Here is a 20,681-nt window from a genome sequence, read left to right as displayed (position 1 = left end):
TTGTGAAATTTTTTGTTCTAGTTCTGTGAAAAATGCCAGTGGTAGTTTGATAGGGATTGCATTGAATCTGTAGATTGCTTTGGGTAGTAGAGTCATTTTCACAATGTTGATTCTTCCAATCCAAGAACATGGTATATCTCTCCATCTATTTGTATCATCTTTAATTTCTTTCATCAGTATCTTATAATTTTCTGCATACAGGTCTTTGTCTCCTTAGGTAGGTTTATTCCTAGATATTTTATTCTTTTTGTTGCAATGGTAAATGGGAGTGTTTTCTTGATTTCACTTTCAGATTTTTCATCCTTAGTGTATAGGAATGCCAGAGGTTTCTGTGCATTAATTTTGTATCCTGCTACTTTACCAAATTCATTGATTAGCTCTAGTAGTTTTCTGGTAGCATCTTTAGGATTCTCTATGTATAGTATCATGTCATCTGCAAACAGTGACAGCTTTACTTCTTTTCCGATTTGGATTCCTTTTCTTTCTTTTCCTTCTCTGGTTGCTGTGGCTAAAACTTCCAAAACTATGTTGAATAAGAGTGGTGAGAGTGGGCAACCTTGTCTTGTTCCTGATCTTAGTGGAAATGCTTTCAGTTTTTCACCATTGAGGATGACGTTGGCTGTGGGTTTGTCATATATGGCCTTTATTATGTTGAGGAAAGTTCCCTCTATGTCTACTTTCTGGAGGGTTTTTATCATAAGTGGGTGTTGAATTTTGTCGAAAGCTTTCTCTGCATCTGTTGAGATGATCATATGGTTTTTCTCCTTCAATTTTTTAATATGGTGTATCACGTTGATTGATTTGCATATATTGAAGAATCCTTGCATTCCTGGGATAAACCCCACTTGATCATGGTGTATGATCCGTTTAATGTGCTGTTGGATTCTGTTTGCTAGTATTTTGTTGAGGATTTTTGCATCTGTGTTCATCAGTGATATTGGCCTGTAGTTTTCTTTCTTTGTGACATCCTTGTCTGGTTTTGGTATCAGGGTGACGGCCGCCTCGTAGAATGAGTTTGGGAGTGTTCCTCCCTCTGCTATATTTTGGAAGAATTTGAGAAGGATAGGTGTTAGCTCTTCTCTAAATGATAGAATTCACCTGTGAAGCCATCTGGTTCTGGGCTTTTGTTTGTTGGAAGATTTTTAATCACAGTTTCAATTTCAGTGCTTGTGATTGGTCTGTTCATATTTTCTGTTTCTTCTTGATTCAGTCTTGGCAGGTTGTGCCTTTCTAAGAATTTGTCCATTTCTTCCAGGTTGTCCATTTTATTGGCATAGAGTTGCTTGTAGTAATCTCTCATGATCTTTTGTATTTCTGCAGTGTCAGTTGTTACTTCTCCTTTTTCATTTCTAATTCTATTGATTTGAGTCTTCTCCCTTTTTATCTTGATGGGTCTGGCTAATGGTTTATCAATTTTGCTTATCTTCTCAAAGAACCACCTTTTAGTTTTATTGATCTTTGCTATCGTTTCCTTCATTTCTTTTTCGTTTATTTCTGATCTGATTTTTATGATTTCTTTCCTTCTGCTAACTTTGGGGTTTTTTTGTTCTTCTTTCTCTAATTACTTGAGGTGCAAGGTTAGGTTGTTTATTCGAGATGTTTCCTGTTTCTTAAGGTAGGATTGTATTGCTATAAACTTCCCTCTTAGAACTGCTTTTGCTGCATCCCATAGATTTTGGGTCGTTGTGTCTCCATTGTCATTTGTTTCTAGGTATTTTTTGATTTCCTCTTTGATTTCTTCAGTGATCACTTGGTTATTAAGTAGTGTATTGTTTAGCCTCCATGTGTTTGTATTTTTTACAGATCTTTTCCTGTAATTGATATCTAGTCTCATAGCGTTGTGGTCAGAAAAGATATTTGATACAATTTCAATTTTCTTAAATTTACCAAGGCTTGATTTGTGACCCAAGATATGATCTATCCTGGAGAATGTTCCATGAGCAGTTGAGAAAAATGTGTATTCTGTTATTTTGGGATGGAATGTCCTATAAATATCAATTAAGCCCATCTTGTTTAATGTATCATTTAAAGCTTGTGTTTCCTTATTTATTTTCATTTTGGATGATCTGTCTATTGGTGAAAGTGGGGTGTTAAAGTCCCCTACTATGAATGTGTTACTGTCGATTTCCCCTTTTATGGCTGTTAGTATTTGCCTTATGTATTGAGGTGCTCCAATGTTGGGTGCATAAATATTTACAATTGTTATATATCTTCTCCTTGGATCGATCCCTTGATCATTATGTAGTGTCCTTCTTTGTCTCTTCTAATAGTCTTTATTTTAAAGTCTAGTTTGTCTGATATGAGAATTGCTACTCCAGCTTTCTTGTGGTTTCCATTTGCATGACATATCTTTTTCCGTCCCCTTACTTTCAGTCTATATGTGTCTCTATGTCTGAAGTGGTCTCTTGTAGACAGCAAATATATGGGTCTTGTTTTTGTATCCATTCAGCCAATCTGTGTCTTTTGGTGGGAGCATTTAGTCCATTTACATTTAAGGTAATTATTGATATGTATGTTCGTATTCCCATTTTCTTAATTGAATAACCAGATTTTTAAATTGTGAAGATCATGAAATAACTGCTTTTCTTTAATAGGACTTTGCTAGTTATTTCATATCTGTAGGCTCTCCAAAGACAAGTCCTTTGGCCTCAAAGAAGGTGATGTATAATTTAAATCCTAACCATTGGAATATTCTATTTAAAAACATGTAACAATATTGTTTTAAGAGAACAATTTTATAAGACTGCCATTGAAGGAAAGTAGAAGAGGCTGTCTAGTTGAAATTTTATTTTGGAGGAAAAATAGTATTTGGTTGAGAAAAGTAAAAGCTTAATTAAGAGCATAACTTAGAATGGGGCATACAAAATTTTTCTGTAAAAGGCCAGATAGTAAATACTTTAGGCTTTGTAGGCCATGCTGACCCTGTCAACTATTCAACTCTATCATTGTAGGAAAAGCAGCCACAGACAATATGTAAACAAATGGGTGTGGCAAGTTGGGAAGAACTGACATCTTGACAATATTGAGTGTTATCCATGAACATGGAGTATCTCTCCATTTATTTAATTCTTCTCTCATTTCATTCACTAGAGTTTTGTAGTTTCCCCATATAGATCTTGTACATTTTTTGTACATGAATACCTAAGTATTTCATTTTTGGGATGCTAATGTAAATAGTGTTGTTTTTAATTTCACTTTCCACTCCTTCATTTTTGGTATATAGGAAAGCAATTTACTTTTATTATTAACCTTGTATCTTGCAGACTGTTTTTTTGTAGGTAGTTTTTACCAAGTCGAGAAAGTTCTCCTATCCCTCGTTCACTGCAAGTTTTTATCATGCATGAGTGTTGAATTTTGTCAAATACTTTTCCTGCATCTATTGATATTATCATGTGATTTGCTTACCTGGGATAAATCCCACTTCCTTTTGGTGTATAATTCTTTATACATGTTGGATTCAGTCTGCTAATATTTTGTTGAGGATTTTTGCATTTATGTTCATGAGCAATATTGGTCTGTAGTTATCTTTTTTTAAATATCTTTGGTTTTGCTATTAGTGTAATGCTGGTCTCATAAAAAGAGTTAGGAAGTATTCCCTCTGCTTATATCCTCTGAAAGAGATTGTAGAGAACTGGTATAATTTTTTCCTTAAATATTTGGTAGAATTTACCAGTGAACCCATCTGGGCCTGGTGCTTTCTGTTTTAGAAGGTTATTAATTATTAAACTCTCTGGTTTGGTTAGTCTTATGGCCTGTAATGCAGAAACTGATCTGTTTGTAGATAGTTAATGTTAAAAGAATAATTTTCAAAGAGTTTAAAAAGTAAGATTCTCACAATTATAAAATAAACATGTCAACAATTTTTATTTAACTTATTAATTAGTGAAGGAATCAGTAAGCTGTCAAGACCAGTTCAAATGAGAATTTGAAGAGCATATATATGTCTGTCTGTCTGTCTATCAATCCATCCAAACAGCCACAATCAGAAATGCTGGAATAAATTTGCTAGTGGATACAAAACTGATTAATATCCTAAAGGGCTATACAATGTAATATTTTCTTTCATACATTTACATAAATCAATTTTATCTCTGCCAGACAAAATCCATTTGCTTCCTTATAGATAAAAGCCATTACATTACTGTGTGTTTTTTTACAAGTTAATTCCTACCCCTACAGAGTTGTGAAATAGTCTGGCCCAGCACATTCTCAAACTTTTCCATTTCAGGACATTTTGACCCTATTAATAATAATATTGAAGACTCCAGCGAAATTTGTTTAATATACAAATCATATTGGAAATCAGAATTGAAACATTTATTTATTGCTTCCAACTTTTGGCTATTGTTAATAATGCTGCTATGACCATGGGTGTGAAAATATCACTTTGAGACCATGTTTCAATTTTTTTGGATATATACCCAGAGGTGGGATATACCCAGGGCCTGAATCATATGGTAGTTCTCTCTTCCCTAGCAGCTCTACCATTTTACATTCCCACCAACAAAAGTGCACATCCTTGCAATATTTATTTTCTGTTTTGTTTCTTTTTTGAATCGCTGTCCTAATGGGTGTGAGGTTATTAAAATTTTCAGTAAACTTCTTAGATGACAGCATTTATATCCATTTTATGTGCAGTATAGGGTTATCATTTTCCTAATGTCTTCCCATTAAAAACTATTATGAACTTTTTTTTCTTTTTCAGATTATTTTCTTAGGATATATTTCTTAGAAATGAAATAAATGGGTCAAAAGGTATATAATTTTAAAGTTTTTTATTAAGTACCGCCAAATTGTCCTCAAGAAAGGTTTTGCCGGTTGATGCTGAATCAAGATATTAAAGTGTCTTTCATTTCATGTCTATGCTGTGAATATCATTATCTTACAATTATCTGTAACAACTGACAAATGCTATCATATTGTATTTTAATTTGTAGTTAAAAAATTTGTTAAACAGAACTTTTTTCTCTAGGCCATTTGTGTTTTTCCTTTCTCAAATGGTCTATTTGCCCATTTTCTATTTAAATCCCAGTGTTTTGAAGAGATCATAAAAGAGATTAATTAGCAATGCAAATATGAAGCCACAAGGACTTTACACAAATGTATAAATAATCATGGAACCCCTTAGCAGAAAACTTAAGAGATCTCAAGGCGCATTTTAAAGTGACCTGAAGTATTTCTCTGTGATTAACTGTCTCTGGCTACAGATTTGCATAATTAATTATGTTAACAAGCCCTTTCCTCATTATCTGAAGGGAAACCTTAGGTCAACTCCTGCCATTTTGTGGCCAATTTGCAGTTCCTGGAGTTTGGCTCAGTGGTTTCTTACTGTAAGTGGTTTTTCTGCTGATAGTGAGACTAATACAGAAGGCTTTTCTGAAGGCAGAGAGAACAAGGGAGATGATATGTAGTTTTTCCATTGGACTGAAGATGTTTGGAAGAATAGGAGGTAGAACAATGAAATAATCCAAATATTATGAGGAGGGAGGCAGAAGTTTACATTAGAATGGTTTATGCGATTAAAGAAATGTTATACCCAATTCTTTTTGTTTATATATGGTGTCGCAAAACAGATACTCAGCTGCTTAGCTAAAATATTTAAGGCATTGCCTGTACAGCACCTAATGTTACAATAATGCTGTACTCATCACAGTCTGATTGTCTTCATGTCGATATATCATAAATCAGTATTGTGGGAATGTGGCTTCTCTCCTACATTTAAGCACTTTAGGTTTGTTTTAATTTAAACAGAAAAAAAAAATTCTCTTCCAAGCATTGAGAGAGAGGTTTGTGTTTTGAAACTAATTTTAGATAGTTATGGTAACCCGTGATAGAATGTCACGCTGAGTTTCCTAGTACATCCCAGCACATTTTAGAGAAGACCACCTATTCAGAATTATTATGGTTCTGTTGACATATTTTTTCTGGAACTCTGCTTTGAGGCACTGTGGCTGTCCATCTTTGTTCAAGAAGTAACAAACGAACAAAATGCACAACACATTCTATGGAGCTTTCTGGTAAGGCAAGTGTTGGCAGGTAGTCCCTGTGTGTTTGTTTGGGAAACATGGTTTGACCCAGTGGTATAGAGGTTATTATGAAAGGATTCTCTGGAGTAAGGACTAAGATCTAGGGGAGAAGGTCACTTTTGCATTCTCCTCCTTGAAACATCAATTCATGACGTCCTAGCCTAGAAAAGGATATTTCTCCCCAGCTCATTAGTTAGTTCCTAGGCACCATTCCGATCACAAGTGTTTTGATTCATTATAAATTGACTGATGGAACAGAATTTCCGAGAGTACCAAAGCCTTTCTAAGTAAAGAATCAGACCCTTCACTTGCACATTCTGTGGACAAATGACACCTCTAATGTAAAATGGACTATGAGATGTTTTGTCTTAATTTTCTATCATGTTTTATTGATTTGCAATGGCAAAATCTTGTGAAATATCTTTAATATGAAACAGAATAGAGTTTATAAAATCTTTTATTCTGTGGCCGATAAAATCCTAGGCTAAAATTATTCAAACATACTTTTCTATCGATAGTTAATGTTTAAAAATATAGGGCTTCCGTTGTGGTGCAGTGGTTAAGAATCCACCTGCCAATGCAGGGGACACGGGTTCAAGCCCTGCTCCAGGAAGATCCCACATGCAGCGGAGCAACTAAACCTGTGCGCCACAACTACTGGGCCTGCGTTCTAGAGCCCACGAGCCACAACTACTGAGCCCGAGTGCTACAACTACTGAAGCCTGTGCGCCTAGAGCCCATGCGCCTAGAGCCCGTGCTCTGCAACAAGAGAAGCCACCCAGTGAGAAGCCCGCGCACGTCCACGAAGAGTAGCCCCCACTCGCCGCAACTAGAGAAAGCCCATGTGTAGCAACAAAGACCCAACGCAGCCAAAAATAAAAATAAATAAGTAAATAAATTTAGTTTAAAATATATATATATATAAAAGACTGCTCTGTCATTTTCTGATTAGCCATTCCCTGTTAATTCTTCTTATAAAAGTTTTGGATGGGGGCTTCCCTGGTGGCGCAGTGGTTGAGAATCTGCCTGCCAATGCAGGGGACACGGGTTCGAACCCTGGTCTGGGAAGATCCCACATGCTGCGGAGCAACTAGGCCCGTGAGCCACAACTACTGAGGCTGCGCGTCTGGAGCCTGTGCTCTGCAACAATAGAGGCCGCGATGGTGAGAGGCCTGCGCATCGCAAAGAAGAGTGGCCCCTGCTTGCCACAACTAGAGAAAGCCCTCGCACAGAAACGAAGACCCAACACAGCCAAAAATAAATAATAAATAAATAATAATTAAAAAAAAAAGTTTTGGGTGGATTATATGATTGATGGACTCACATTTTGTAACTTTCTTTATGTAGGTTTTATTTTTTAAAGGGACTTGGCCTAAGTGGGTAAAGCGTTGACGGTTTGTAAGATATAACATCATTAATTCTCAACTGTTATTTGGTTTGTGTTTATTGAGATTTTCAAATGTATTATTTATCTTGTTTTGTTCTTTTGAAGAAACAGTTTTAATACCTAGGCTTAAAAGTGACAAAGTATATGTCCATATTATAGCAATAATGCTATAATTTATTTAGTACAATCATCTAGTTGAGAGGCGTGAACTTTTTTGAAGTGAGAATTTTTAAAAGTAATATCAGACAGAAAGCCTTTAAATTATCAATTGTCCCAAGGAGAACTAATACAAGTAATTAAGTCAAAGTTTCAAACCGTGTATTATGGCTCACATTGTAGAAAACTCTCCAGCAGGGAAATGTGGATTCTTTAGCCTGCTGTCTACTGTGTCATTTTGGCCCACAGTTTCTTGGGTTTCAATTTCCTCACGTGTAAAATGTGAGGTTTGGATTAGCTCACGAGTTCTGTGACAGTTTTGTCCCTAGTGGCTTTTAAAGGGGTGTAACATTCACTGTCTGAGTTGACCCTAAGAGTTCTGCATCAGAAGTCAGGATGACTCCTTTTTAGATCTGGCAAAATTACTGGAACGAGTAATTTGCCTAGTAATAAGTTTAGTGTAATGACAGAATCAGAGTTATAACTCAGGTCTCCACTACCATCACATCCTAGATGATTATCTGACACAGCCCTGGATGTCAGATACACATGTCCCTTCCCCTACCTCCTATCCCTCCACAGTCATGGCAGACAGTGTTTATCTAATGCTTACCTAATGGGACATTTCTTTTCCTACCCAGCCTGGACATGGCTTCAGAATCCATCTCAAAGCAACATTCTAGTAGCCACAGCTAACAGACAAGGAATTCTAACTAGTTTGACATTGTGGATAGTAGAGTCATTAAAATATAAAAGGCCACTCTAAGTTTTTTTTAAGGAAGTTTACTTATATTGTTTAATTCAAGTGGAATATTGTTGCCTCCTTTTTAGCAGTGGTTCCCAACGTGATGGTTCCTTTTTAATTAAAAAAAAATTATAGATTCTGTATTATAGATGACTCTGAATTCAGTAACACTTTCAATGAATTTCAGTTTTATTAATCACAGTATATAAATTCATTTGGAGAAGTGGGCATACATACATATGAAACATTTACATGCTTCTGAATGAAAGACTCTTGTAATACTTCCAGCCCCCTCCCCCTCCCCCACCCCATCCCCAATCCCCAGAAATCATTATTCTATATTACTTTGTCTTTTTTTTCTTGGTTTTAGTTTACGTAGGATTGAATTTTTGTTTTAAGGGACCTCATCAGTGGTTTCCATTCTGTGTGCTGTGGAGTCCCAATTCCAGGAGGTGCCTCAAGGGGAGCCCCCCTTGTCCCACAGCCCTTCCAGGTTTAACCAGCCAGTCTACTTCAAACTCTTCTATATACTGCGGTTCTCCATGAGGTTTCATTTAGATAAAGGGTTTCACAGATTTTTAAAATTGAAAACCACCGATAATCCTACCTGCCCATTTTATACACCGTGTTTTGAGGTTACCCTATTAGTTAACACTGGAGCCAAGATAAGGACCACTGTTGTGCAACTTGCAGGCCACTCTTCATCCCCTTACCCGAGCTGCTATTCATAGGACAGTGGAGGATGTAAGCTGATACCACCACCAGCTCTGAGTTCAGCAGATACTTATATGGAAAGAAAAATTGTTCACATTGTAATACCAGGGAACTCAAATCTATTTCTACCCTTGAATAAAAGGTTATACGGTGTACATATTTGTAAATATTTGTCTTGTTTGGGTGTGGGCTTCTTTTACTGTTTGGGGTGGGTGGAGGGATGGTGAGGCTTTTTCTTTTTAACTTAATTTTATTTTAAAACAGTAACGAGTGATGCTTTGGGCAGAAGACAGTTTTCTTTCTCTTCTTCCTGTGCTGTGTGATGCCTTCTCCCCACGCTGTGTTTGTGGCGTGCTTTACTTTGTCCTGATTTTAACCATTGTCTCAGCAGAATCTCTGATCTCTTTCCTAGATTTTGCTGTCTATCAGAGGACAACCTTGGAGCTCATTTCTCTGCATTGGTCACCTATTATCATTATTAAATCAACATGACTTCAAGATATCAGCCAAATATGGTACTTAACATACCTGGTCTGGGCTACCTTTTTTTTTTTTGCCTGGGATGTTAGTCTGAAGCCAAATGTCCCTCTAGAGCTCAGTGTGAGTTTAGGACTTGCTTACCTCAGTTTACCTTACACATTTGAGGCTGTAGGTGATCCAGAATAGCTGGAATAAGTGTCTGGTGACAGTTTGCAGAGGGTGCTGTGGTGATCCCAGCACGATGCCTGGGTGTGGGGTGTTAAGTGTTTCCGTTCAGATTCATCTGGGTTGGCTGCTCCCACAGACCCTTGACAGACTGCTTTTGCTTCCTTGCCTTCCTTGGAAGGTCATCTCCCGAGCAGAGGTGCTTCTCTGGTAACTGGCAAAGCCAGCCATTTCACTTCAGTCAACAGTTTCAACCTGCTCCTTTCCCATATGTTTTAACAGGCCTGATGCTGAGAAACTGAAGTGACTTGCTCTGGACCAGTTCACTTTTTACTTAAAGTAGAAGTGTCCAGAATTAGGAAATAAAAGGAGGAAAGAAAAAAAAAAAACTGTCAGACAGTCTTACGTTGGAAAACTGAAACTATCTGTTGTCTTCTTGTTTTTTAATTTTGGTTTCCGCTCTGATTTTTTAAAATTAATTAATTAATTAATTTTTGGCTGCATTGGGTCTTCATTGCTGAACGTGGGCTTTTCTGTAGTTGCGGTGAGCAGAGGCTACTCTTCATTGCAGTGCGTGGGCTTCTCATTATGGTGGCTTCTCTTGTTGCAGAGCACTGGCTCTAGGCACACGGGCTTCAGTAGTTGTGGCACGCGGGCTGTAGAGTGCAGGCTCAGTAGTTGTGGCTCACGGGCTTAGTTGCTCCGCGGCATGTGGGGTCTTCCCTTACCAGGGCTTGAACCCGTGTCTCCTGCATTGGCAGGCGGATTCTTAACCACTGCACCACCAGGGAAGCCCTATCTGTTGTCTTTAACAGAAGATATTTCCCTCTCATCCGTCAGCCCTTTAACAAGTCTGTTTTCTTTCAGAATAAGTTAGGATGGCTTACTGCAAGTTCATTGCCCACCTAAGGGAAGACTGTATGAGAGCTTTAGTTACCATAGCTCATCACCAGTGCACTAGAGGCTCACCAGATTCCCTTGTGGGGCATTGGGGAGAGCGTGGTGAGTAACATGATGAGTTTGAAGGGCCCTCAAAGTATATACAAAGTTAATGTGCTTTGGTGGAAATGGTTCATTAATCGTAACTTCATTTTCTTCTCAAGGCAAATTCGGATCTCGGAGGTGTTAAAATGTCCACCAATCATATCTGTGTCACTGGAATTATTGATTAATTTGCTGTAATCACATCTAGAGTGACTGCTGTTTCAGGTAAAAAGAGTAGGAATGTAACCTGAACGATTATTATCCAGAAACTGTTTCTTAAAGGCATCCCTAGAAATCTGGGTAAATCTGTAGTCTAGTTAACTGTAATGTGTCAATATCAATTTCCTGGGTTTGATAATGTATCATAGTTATGTAAGGTATTACCAATGGGGGAAGCAGGGGACTTTTCTCTCCTTCTTCTTCTTTTTTTGTTTCCAATTTCTTATGCGTCTAAGGTTATGGCAAGATTGAAAAGTTAAAAGAAAAATACCCTGAGAAGAATTACCATTCTGGGTGAGACACTTCACTTCAGATCTGTTATCTTTCATTCCTTCCTTCTTCCCTCCCTTCCTCCCTCCCTCCCTCCTTCCTCCCTTCCTTCCTTCCTTCCTTCCTTCCTTCCTTCCTTCCTTCCTTCCTTCTTTCCTTCCTTCCCTCCTTCCCTTCCTCCCTCCTTCTTTCCTCAGCTTTACTGGGATATATTTCACATATATAAATCACCAATTTTAGAGTACAGTTAATTGGTTTTTTTCACAGTTCATTGTTTATCCACAGAGTTGTGTAACCATCACCACAATCTAATCCCAGAACATTTTCAACTCTCCAGAAAGGAACTCCATAGGCATTAGCAGTCATCTGTGTACCTTTCCTTCCCCCACCCCCATCTTCATCCCAGGCAACCATTAATCTGCTTTCTGTCTCTATGCATTGGCCTCTTCTGGACGTTTAATATAAATGGGGTCATAAAATATGTGGTCTTGTGTGACTGGCTTCTTTCATTTAGTATAATGTTTTCAAGACTTCATCCATGTCATAGCATATATCAGGCCTTAATTCTTTTTTATTGCCAAATAATATTCCATGTTATGGCTACACCACATTTGTATATTCATGGACATTTAGGCTGTTTCCATTCTGTGGTTATTATGAACAATGCTTCTGTCAGCATTCATGTATAAGTTTTCGTGTGAACATATGTTTTCAGTTCTCTTGGGTAAATACCTAAATATGAAATTGCTAGGTCGTACGGAGACTCTGTGCTTAACGTTTTGAGGAACTGCCAGAGTGTCTTCCAAAGGGGCTGTGCCACTTTATATTCCTACCAGCAGTGAATGAAGGTTCCAGTTTTCCATAGCTCAGGTGTTTCTTAAACACTTTGTTTTTGTTGTGTTTACTAAATGTTTCCTCTTGTCTTGGTGGGTGTAAGAGTAGGGAGTTGAATGGTAACTTTGGAGGAAATGAAACAAATGAAAATGAAATAAATTATTTTCAGATAGGCTGAATGTAGTTCTGGAAGCCTTTCAGCCCCTAGCCTATAAACCTTCCTGTTTGACTGGATATGACATTACCAGGAATTTTACTGTCCTGCTTTTTATTCTCCCTGAAGAGAGAAAAGAAATACGTCTTTTCCTCAGCTAGACATGGAAGGTTCAAACAAACATAAAGGACCCCTGAGTTATTAACAATTCCATGGGAACATGTACTTGGTCTGTGCCCAGACTAGTTTCTCTAAAATCATTCTCTTGGTGCTTTCCTCTGTGCTGTTCTCCACCGCGTGTAACACAAGGACTGAATCAAGGTTTCTTGAGTTGGTATTTGGAAAAGAAGCGATGACTGGATGCTGGTCAGCTGGCTCGGGCTGTTGGCAGGCCTACCCCGGACCGGGATTTCTGCAGGCCACAGCCTCTCTGTTGTTACAGGCCTGCACCAGGCAGTGGTGTTTGCATTTGCCCTGTCCGAGCTAAGGGTAACAAGGCCTTTCATACTCCACCAGGGCAGTGAGCAGGCAAGTCCAGAGATCTTGAAAATGGCCCAGGACACCAGCCAAAGACAAGATCCCAACTCCTTTGCCCTGTCTGGCCGACTTCGGGAGTAGGCAGGGAAGGGAACAACAAGAAATGTCGTTTCTTAGTTCTGATATGTAGATCTGAGAACTCCCACTATCTTGGTTACTTTTGGTCATATATTGGCAGTAAGCAATTTTGGCTGCTGAAACCAAACTGTAACAAAGACTCGCCTCTTATAACCACCTTTCTCAGGTTCCCCCCCCCCTTTTTTTTTTTCCAGAGAAGGTTATATTTTTTTAATTCAAGTAACTGCAAAGCTAGAAGCTAGAGGGGGGCCCCAGGCTGGGACAAATAATGGCTACCCCCCTCCCCTGCCGTTTATCTTCTTGCAGAGCAGAACTTTATGAATGATAGTTGCAAGGGTAGATTCCCTACAGATTTTCATGAACACACTCATTGTGCGCCTCTGTCACTCTCCTTTTGGGTGGGGCTCACTACACACAGGTAGTGTCTAGAAGGTGAGTGTTTGTCCCTACGGCCTCTCCAGGCCTGTTTTAGCTGGCAGTCTCCTCCTTGAGCACTCTCGAGCCATACCTCCTTTGACTTCCCAGAGTCCTTCCCTGAAATGCCTTGCCCAAATCAGGAGAGGACCCCATGTTCCTTTCTCCTCTCCATTAAAAACTGTCCATCTCAGGCACATTCTTCCAACATCCTATATCACCTCTGTCAAATCAATATCTTGCTTCCATTAAAATGATGTTGGGGGTATGAATGTATATGTGTAAGTGTGGGTATGTGGTTTTTGGACAGCTGTCTATTACAACCATGCAAATGTCTACCCATTTTATTAAGCCTATATGTCATAGATTAGGCCAAAAAAATTTTTTAAGTACATCCATTTCAGGGGTCAACTTCACATCTCCATGAAGCATTAGAATACTTTAATGTTAGAGTAACAGTTGATGTATTTTCTTTTGGCTAGCCCATTGTGTAATTTCTGTAGTAATTAATGTATCTGGCTTAATGACTTCAATTGGAGCTATAAAAAATTGAGTTTATATACAATACATATATATTGTTTTGACTTGTTTTTGGCCCAGCCAATGCTTTGACTGGATTCAGAGTTTATAATGCCTTCCCAAACTCCCTCAGATAGGAGCTTCCAGCAGTTAAAATTTTTTTAAAACAGATCTTTGATATACATTAGTTCATCTGACATTGTGTTTGACTTGGTCTTGGGAGAAAGAGAAGTGTCTACAAAAAGGCTGCCTCATGCAGGTAGGGGGTGGAAAACTGGCTCTTCCTAATCTGTATATGTGCCTTTTTTGTTACTGACCACAGTGGACCCAGAGAGGCAGCCTGTGTGACATGCCAGGCCTCAGGACCAGCTCCCTGGGAATGTGTTTGACCGATTTCTAAGGCAGTAGGGATTGATCAACCATCAGTCACCATAGCACTTCATACAGCTACCTTCATCTTCAGTAGTGCGAGTGGATTTATCTGCATTACAGCTTATCCACAGAACATCGTCCTTTTATCTCTTTGTGACATTTTCACCTTTGATGGCCTTCTGACTGTATCAGTGTGGCTTATAACTGTAGTTATGAGTGGAAGTCTGCGATCCGATTCTTCTAAGTAAACATGTCCTGTGCTGTCCAGTAAAATAGTGACCAGTTGTATGTGACTATTGATAAGCAGGTGTGAAACATAACAAAAGAACAGAGAATGAGTGATCCTTCACGAAGGAGAAAATGTGAAGCCACTTCTGTAACAAGAACTGAAAGAACTTGTCCCAGAAGACAGCATAGAACAAGGACCAGGATGCTCCCACAGCATGCCGGCGGTCTCCCCAGGGGCTATGCCACGAGCTGGCTAAGTGCTATGGAGTAAGTTTTTCCAGCCTGCAGAAAAGATCATTTAAAAGCAAAAACAACCGAAAACAAAACAAAACACCAAACTCCCACAACCTCACCTACAAAGTTTCTGAAGATAGGCTGGTGATAGGGGTGGTAGTGGAGTGTGTTAAGTTCCTCTTCAGCATCACACACTTGGCCTAAGTTTGGAGAGGAATTTAGTTATAATTTTGATTTGGGCACCATTGCTACCAAATGCCAACATTAAAAAGAACACAGTTACAGTAGCCACATTTCAGACCCTCGTTAGCCACATGTGGCTAGTGACTACTCTGTTGGACATTGCAGAGAGAGAACATATCCATTGTCACAGAAGGTTGGCTGTTGGCTTCTTTTCAGTCCACAGTAAGTTTGTATGCAGACTATTATATAATACTCTTTCCTCCAAGAGTAAAACTCAGACTAACGTCTAGGAAATTGGAATTTCTGCTGGCCAGAACTGGATCTTAGATCTACCTAAGACTTAGTGCCAATGTCTTTTATATGTTTGTGAACATATAAACATATAAGGCTTGGTTTAACCATGAACTTGGCTGTAATGCATTCTGATTCATCCTGTCCTTACTTACTCTGGCTTCTTGTTCTCAGGATCCTGCCTTTCTAGTATTCCTTTGGTGCCCACTCCTTTGCCTCAGGGACTGTGGTACTGCATTTAGCCATGCCTTTATTCATTCTTAACTGTGGTCTAACATCTTGCTCCAAATGTGTACACTTGCCTTGTCTGGGTGTTAGCCATAGATTGTGTTTGGACCCAAGAGTGGTTCCTGCTATGGATTTTCCAGAATGGCTTCCATTGTCAATCACTGAACCACAAGGAAAAGTATTGTCTTCACTTAATTTCTTGATTTTAAGCATTTGACCAAAGTTTCAAGCCCTCTCCTCCTGAGATTTTGTTTTACCAGAAGCTTCTGGCAGGAGATAGAATGATCTGAGGAAGAGATTCATGGAAGTCAGAGAATCGGTGTCTCTGTCCTTTAAATGTTATGGAACGTAACTAAATCGTAAGCTCTTGAAAGGCAAAAGCAATATATTTTACTTTATCGCCTATATTTAACCTGAAGTACTTAACCTATAGTACTTAAACTATAATTGGCTGATTGATTAACTCTAGAGCAGATGTGCTCAATGTGGTTTTTTCTTTGTTTTAATTTTTGTTAACATTTAAAGGTGCTAAAATTGAATATTCTCTATTGAAAATAAGCTTGCCTAGTTTTGAACGATGAACTAGTTTATTACATGGTTTCCTCTTGAACCACACTCATTCTTGCTTCCAACAATACTTACTATGAATCTGTTAGTGATAATTAATAGCTCTCTTGATGAAGCCAAAAAACGATGTGGTTAGTGAGGCAACACTGATGAAACAATGTTTTTTCCTCTAACACAAAATAGGACTTGGGCTCCGTTCTTTGCCTTTGCTTCCTCCCTGCACCTTATTCCACAGATGTGTATAGCCCCATTTATTCCATTAGGCAGTGAGGACCCCTGGAACTAAATAGAATACAGCTCTAGGATTCTGGATGCAGTAGAATGCTGGGTGTGTTGGGCAGACATCTTGATCTGAGCCTATCCTTGGGTCGGCTTTGCCACTACTAGCTCTGAGTCCGGGGAGTTTTGCTCTAATTTCTCTTTTGATAAAATGAGTATTATGATGCCTGGCTTCCCTGTCTACTTAGAGGGGGCTTGTGAAGATCAAAGGAGAAAGAGTACATGGAAGCATTTTGCACAGTACTATGAAATGTAAGACCTTGCTACTAAAAGAGTAATACATTACTCATGTGTATCTGTGCGTTGATATTTATACTCATTGAACCGTCTTATTTATGTGTCAAGAAACTCAAGCCTTATGACACTGGGGCAACTAAGAACAACTGCAAGGAATCTAATGGAATATATGCCAAAATATATTTTTGTTGCCTGAGGATAATTTTTTTTTTTTTGCATTTGAAAGGTCAACTTGGTACCTCTTATTATTTTCAAGTAGTTTGAGAATGGAGTGCAGGACATTTTTATTTGGTGGTAGACTGTTCCCTGGAACATTCAACGAAGTAGAGGGGGGATTGAACTGATGTCTACTTCCTTGTGTGCTGTTCTCTGGGCTGACTTGGTTTGCACCTCTGTAAGATCATAGAGAAGGCACCAAGTAGCACCAAAGTGGCTATTTCTTTGTTCTTTTTCTTTTAGTTGATGCATCAGAATTATTTTGATTGCAAGCAAAAGAAATTAAACTTAAGCCAAAAAAAAAAAAAAAGAATTTGCCAGAAGAATATGGGGTAGCCCTAATGCAAGCTGGAAAGCACAGGTGGCTCTGGAGATTTAGAATTCCAGGGAGAAAGTCTACTTGTCCTATTTTAGGTCTTTGCTCAGCACTGGCACATTTTTGGCAGGATTGGAGGGGTGGGGACGAGACACCAAGAGTGTAAGGAGCAAGGGTGGGTCATTCCCTATCAAATCGGTGTGCTAGAAAGGCAAAAGTAACAGTAGATTTCAGCAGGTTCTCAGTTCTCTGAAATTAGGGTCCAACTTAACATGCTCACTCCATGTATCTGCCAGCCTGGGTTAAACCTCCCTTCCCCTTTTCTTAACAAGAGAAGTAGAAGTTGAGAAAGATTAAAGAGGGCAGGATCTTCACTGCTGGGCACCGCAGTGTACACCCAGGACTATGGAATGGGTGGTCCTTACCTCTCCAAAGGCAGGCACTCTTATATAGTGTAGTGGGATCCTTTGGTACTCCCTTTTTTTTTCTTTTTTGCTTTACCATTGTAGTTATATAATTTTAAATAGTGGGGAGAAAAGAAGTAAGGCTGTTACCTCAACTGGGGGCAGCACGGAGCATAGAACTTGGTTCTAGTAGATACCCTTTAAATATTTTTTGAAGAAGTGCTGGAATTACAACATATTTTGGCCTTTCTTACCATATTCTTCTTTCTTTTTTTAATCTTAAGGGACGGAAAACGTCCTACCAGTGATACTGAAATCTTTTAAATTTGTGGCATGATAGGAAAATGTAATTACAGTGTCGACATTCTGTCATCCTCTATTCATCATTCTTTATGGAAAAAAAATAATTACAGTGGTTCTCACTGACACAATTCCAAGGAGCTAATGGTTTCCCATGACATAAGTTGGATATTAAGATATTTTACCTAGAGATAATATCAGCCTCTCATAGAATTTAGAAATGACATTCTTGCCCAGCATCGTTCTTTGTCCCCCTCCCTTTCCCCCCACTTGGAAGAGAAAACTAAAGGAAGGAGAAATTGCATTTTTACTATTGGTTGAAAATGGTTTAGAGCATCACTTGATTTGATGATATCTGGAAATTCACTTAACTTAAACTGTTTTGTCTTCCCACACATTTTGAACGGATGCTAAAAGGGAAATAACGCTGTAGAAGCAGAAGGGTTATTTTTAGATTGCACTCCTATATTTGGGCTTCATTACACAAATTTTTTTCCCCAGGGCTTGGGTCATATTTATGTGTACTGTGCTTGATGGCTTTTCCTTATTCTTCTCTTTGCCCAGAACCACCTGGAAGCCAGCACGCACTGTACGCGTCAGTCTGTAATCTGAATAAGCCGTGTGTCTTCCTTGCCTACCTCTTCCTTCCACGCTTCCCCCAAGTGTTGCAGATCAAAAGGTTACTTGTTTCAGATTTACCTCTGGTTTCAAGTAATTTATTTCTCCAGTGACCCTCCCTTGGTAGAACGAATGCTCTCCATTTTTTTTCCCCCTGAGTTCTCAAACACCATAATTTTCAATTGATTTTTTTTGAGTTATATATTAGGAAATGTTAGAGAAGTAGTCTAATGAATTCCTTTTTTATGAAGATTTGACTGAATATATATTTGTAGCTCTGATTAGCCAGCAAGTATTGAAACTAAGAAGCTTAGTTTAGTGGGCTAATTTGGAAGATGTCCTCTGTGGGTGTTTCCTCTGTGTGTGTCATTTTGCACGTTACACATCAGTGGAAGGTATTGATTTAGCATGTTTGCCAAAGACACTCCTGGTTTTCACTGAGCAGGGGATGCTTTTTGTAGTTTGGTTTCCATTACGTTTGGAGGAGATCTTCCTGACACCAGTGTATCATTTAGTGTTTGTTTTTTTTTTGTTGAGTTTGATTTAGAAATTCACTTCACATGGTTCTTAAAGAGAGATAAAAACCAAGATTTAAAATATACAAATAAGATTAAAAGGAGGACCCAGATTTACTTGTAATTTGTCCTGGCCCTTTGTATATTCATTCTGCTCTCAATTTTGAAGTAAATACAGTTGAAATATTTCTCCATTCATGTACTGTGTAACAGGTGGTCAACAGTGTAGTCCTAAGTTCTAACAACTTGGTAAAAGTAAATAGGTTGTATAAAACCTGCCTGATATACTTCTTAGTTGAAATTCAAAGGAATGAGGCTTCCCCCACCCTGTGGGTCGGCTTCTGTTCTTAGCAAGCTGTCAGAGGCTCTTCAGGGAAGCCATGGCTCTAGATGGTGTTTCCATCCTGATGGGTGGCCAGGGCTATTTTCCTGCCTATAAATAGTTCACTGGGTTGCAATGAATGCCAAATAAGTTTCTCCCCACAAAACCCTTTTTTTTTTTTTTTTTTTTGCGGTACGCGGGCCTCTCACTGTTGTGGCCTCTCCCGTTGCGGAGCACAGGCTCCGGATGCGCAGGCTCAGCGGCCGTGGCTCACGGGCCCAGCCGCTCCGCGGCATGTGGGATCTTCCCGGACCGGGGCACCAACCCGTGTCCCCTGCATTGGCAGGCAGACTCTCAACCACTGCGCCACCTGGGAAGCCCTCAAAACACGTTTTAAGAGTATAATGTTTGAAATAATGGAACAGTGATAGCACTGTCAACCTACCGGTGTAAACCTTAGTTGATTTTAAATTCAAGGCCTGTCGTTAGCTCTCTTTCCCTTACAACTGGAATTTCAGCTGTGATGCAGATGAAGCAAACCACATGACAAGTCCATTGTTTCTCTATGAAACAGTGGGTATCTGGGTGAGCCTTTTGCCGATTCCTTACAAATAGGTCCCCACAGGTGGCCATAGTGGAACTTGACTCACGGAGCCTTTGCCAACTGGAAGTGTGACTAGGGTAGCACAGAGACTGGTGTAACTGGAAGCAAACATTGCAGCTGAGCAAGCAGGGCAATGGTGATGGTGGTGATGTGGTGGACAGGGACACTTAGAGGCGTTTTCTTAAAAACAGGGGTCCCCTTACCCAGGGAGGCAGTAGTGTTCAACAGGATACCATCGGGCCTCTTCCTCGGCCTGGGTTTCTTGCTATCCAAGCAAATTAAACACTTAAAAAACAAAAAAGATATTAATTAAATTGACCATTTGAATTTAAGAAACGTTGTTCCATGGCACGTGGGACTCCTTTCATCATCCTGTTGTCAGAATTAAAAGTTTTCTCTGTTGAGCAACTGTATACTTGCTGTCAGCATGTCTTTTGCTGCTTACAGTGATGTAGAGGTTAAAACGGATTAAATTCAAATGTTTTAGCAGGTGGGTAATATAACTCAGCATGGGAAGGAAAGCAGTTATTCATTTTGCATATTAAACACACAAGAATATTCGTTTCCACTCGTCTCCCATTTTTCTTCAGACATGTGGCACACTGTCGTCTGTTTTCCCATTTTTGTTAGAAATGCAAGTGCAGGAATTATTTTACCATCCTCCCAATTAAGTGCAAGTGATAATGATGAAAAACGGCAACTGACTCCTGGCCTTGGTGTTGGAGAAGGAGTAGGGAGTGGTGGGACCTTGGCAAAATTGTGCATCAAATTGCTGCTGCTTGGGAATGAAAGCCCTATGTTAATAGAATGCCCAACTCTTTGACAATTAATAAAACCACAGTTTTTAAAATAAATTAATTTATTTGATTTTTGGCTGCATTGGGTCTTCGTTGCTGGGCGCGACCTTTTCTCTGGTGGTGGCGAGTGGGGGCTACTCTTCGTTGTGGTGCACGGGCTTCTCATTGCGGTGGCTCCTCTTGTTGCAGAGCACGGGCTGTAGGCATGCAGGCTTCAGTAGTTGTGGCTCTCGGGCTCTAGAGCGCAGGCTCAGTAGTTGTGGTGCACGGGCTTAGTTGCTCCGCAGC

General features: G+C 39.3%; 1 protein-coding gene across 3 annotated transcripts in view; it reads left to right on the top strand.

Annotated features, from left to right (window-relative positions):
* The window catches only part of DAAM1 (dishevelled associated activator of morphogenesis 1), a 179,359-nt gene that overhangs the window by 15,951 nt on the left and 142,727 nt on the right, over positions 1 to 20,681 (top strand). The window contains exon 1 of one of the 3 annotated variants that reach the window (XM_060004471.1): positions 9,166 to 9,543. The exons of the other annotated variants lie outside the window; for them this stretch is intronic. Within the exon in view, the coding sequence (XP_059860454.1) occupies positions 9,517 to 9,543 (27 nt within the window). The 5' untranslated portion in view covers positions 9,166 to 9,516. Of the gene's footprint in view, positions 1 to 9,165; positions 9,544 to 20,681 lie in introns of those variants that run through there. 3 annotated transcript variants of the gene reach the window in all.

Source organism: Delphinus delphis, chromosome 2 (assembly GCF_949987515.2).
Source record: "Delphinus delphis chromosome 2, mDelDel1.2, whole genome shotgun sequence".
Taxonomy (NCBI): Eukaryota; Metazoa; Chordata; class Mammalia; order Artiodactyla; family Delphinidae; genus Delphinus; species Delphinus delphis.
This window is presented reverse-complemented; position numbering and strand designations above follow the sequence as displayed.